Source organism: Poecilia latipinna, unplaced genomic scaffold, assembly GCF_001443285.1.
Source record: "Poecilia latipinna isolate Pla-1442-1.1 unplaced genomic scaffold, P_latipinna-1.0 Scaffold7508, whole genome shotgun sequence".
NCBI lineage: Eukaryota > Metazoa > Chordata > Actinopteri > Cyprinodontiformes > Poeciliidae > Poecilia > Poecilia latipinna.
Genome location: NW_015120124.1, coordinates 1 through 1,806, shown reverse-complemented (window position 1 = coordinate 1,806; position 1,806 = coordinate 1). Strand labels below are relative to the sequence as shown.

At 35.8% G+C, this 1,806-nt stretch overlaps 1 protein-coding gene across 1 annotated transcript in view; it reads left to right on the top strand.

Annotated features, from left to right (window-relative positions):
- Positions 1-1,783, top strand: part of LOC106944235 (uncharacterized) — a gene marked incomplete at its 3' end in the record, with an annotated part of 8,730 nt that extends 6,947 nt beyond the window's left edge. Inside the window, exons 2-4 of the mRNA XM_015027442.1 lie at positions 15-281; positions 832-1,110; positions 1,520-1,783. Of these exons, the coding sequence (XP_014882928.1) occupies positions 32-281; positions 832-1,110; positions 1,520-1,783 (793 nt within the window). The remainder of the gene's footprint in view (positions 1-14; positions 282-831; positions 1,111-1,519) is intronic.
- Positions 1,784-1,806: the final 23 nt, after the last annotated feature.

The following is a 1,806-nucleotide window of genomic DNA, read 5'->3' as shown; positions in this document are numbered from 1 at the left end:
GTTTATGTGAACAGTTCCCATTCAAGCCACTATGGTCCTGAAACACAACGGGCCGCTGATATACAAAGGTGAGAATATTTATCTCCAGTGCAAGATCACAGGAGGAGAAGGAACAAAGTGGACGTATGAATGGAGACCAACTAGGTTAAATAAACCTGAAACATCCAATGAATACATTAACATACATTCAGCTAATGAGTCTCATAGTGGAGAATACAGCTGCAGAGGAACTAATGGGAGTGACTCAACAGCCTGGAGCGATGCTGTCATATTAACTGTGTGTAAGTTGGTCATAAATCTTTCATATAAAAACATTATTGCATATTTTCTAATGTGTTTGATGCAAATAAGTGATAATTAGTTAAAATATTAAGGTTTTTTCATTATCAATGTTTGTTCTTTAAACTAGTTAGTCTGATTCTTTGGATTACCAACCCACTTCTTCCTTACAGATACAAAACGACTGATATTTTAATTAAAATATGTTATGGGTTGAGCACAAATGTCTGTTTCCTCCCAGAACTTTCTTAGTTTTAAAGGTACAAACTTTTAGTTAAAGGTATATTTGACAATTACACAAGAATAGCTAACATAAATAAAAACAAATTTTCTCATTGAGTCATTTCTGAGGGTTTGAGAAAATGAAATATTTCAAAGTTAGAACTGCATGAATTCCTTCATAAAATGCAGAGGAATGTGTTAGAGGAATAAAATGCTTTACCAACTGTCTGGAAATAATCTGAGTTCTCTAATTACACTGAGTTATTAGATAAGAGATATTTTTCTTTAAACTGAAGCCTTTTATTGACATAGAAAAACTCTCTCCAACAGATAAACTCTCTGTGTCTCCATCATGGCTGAGTCCTGGAGCCTCAGTGACTCTGAGCTGTGAGGTTCAACATCCACCTGCAGGAACCAGGTTCTTCTGGTATAAAGCTGTTCCTGATCCATCAAACATCTTCTACAACTATGACCTGCTGCCTGGCAGCTCCAATGGGACTGATGAGAACGTCTACATTGTTCATGGACTCAATAACACAGCAGGTTATGTGTGTGAAGCAGGAAGTGGAAAACCAACTAACAGAAATCCAACTTTTGTCTGGTCAGCAGGTCAGTTTATCTGTGCGTCTCCACTCAGTGAGTAAAAAATGATGTTTTTACATTATTTCTACTGATCCATGAAGTTTATCCTTAACAGTAATTTAAAGTTGTTGGATTCATTATCAATGTAAAAAAGAAATGTTAAAGTTTTATCTTGGTTTTCAAATATTGTTGAATTTATCCAAAGCACAATAAAAACATAAAATGATAAAGTGAAAAGTAAAAGTTTTGGTGTATTTGACAACAACCCCCCCTCCGACCAAAATCACTAATGAACTGCAGTTTGTCTTTTGAGACAAAGTTTTTGTTGAAAACATTTTGTTTGATTAATTTATTGCTTTGATAAAATGTATATTTGAAACTAAAGACAATAAATAAAGCCATAGATGATTTGGATGTTTCTATATTTATTTTCCAGATCCTCATCCAGCAGCTTCTCTCTCAGTGAATCCTGACAGAGTTCAACACTTCAGATCTGAATCTGTGACTCTGAACTGTGAGGGAAACTCTGCTGAGTGGAGAGTGAAGAGGGTTACAGAAAGAGGAGATCTGTCAAACTGCTCCATCTGGGGGGAAATGAATGAATCTACATGTATCGACATCTTCCTGCTTCATAGTGGAGTTTACTGGTGTGAGTCTGGATCAGGAGAGTTCAGCAACGCAGTGAACATCACTGTACCTGGTGGGTTATGATTTATAAACTTT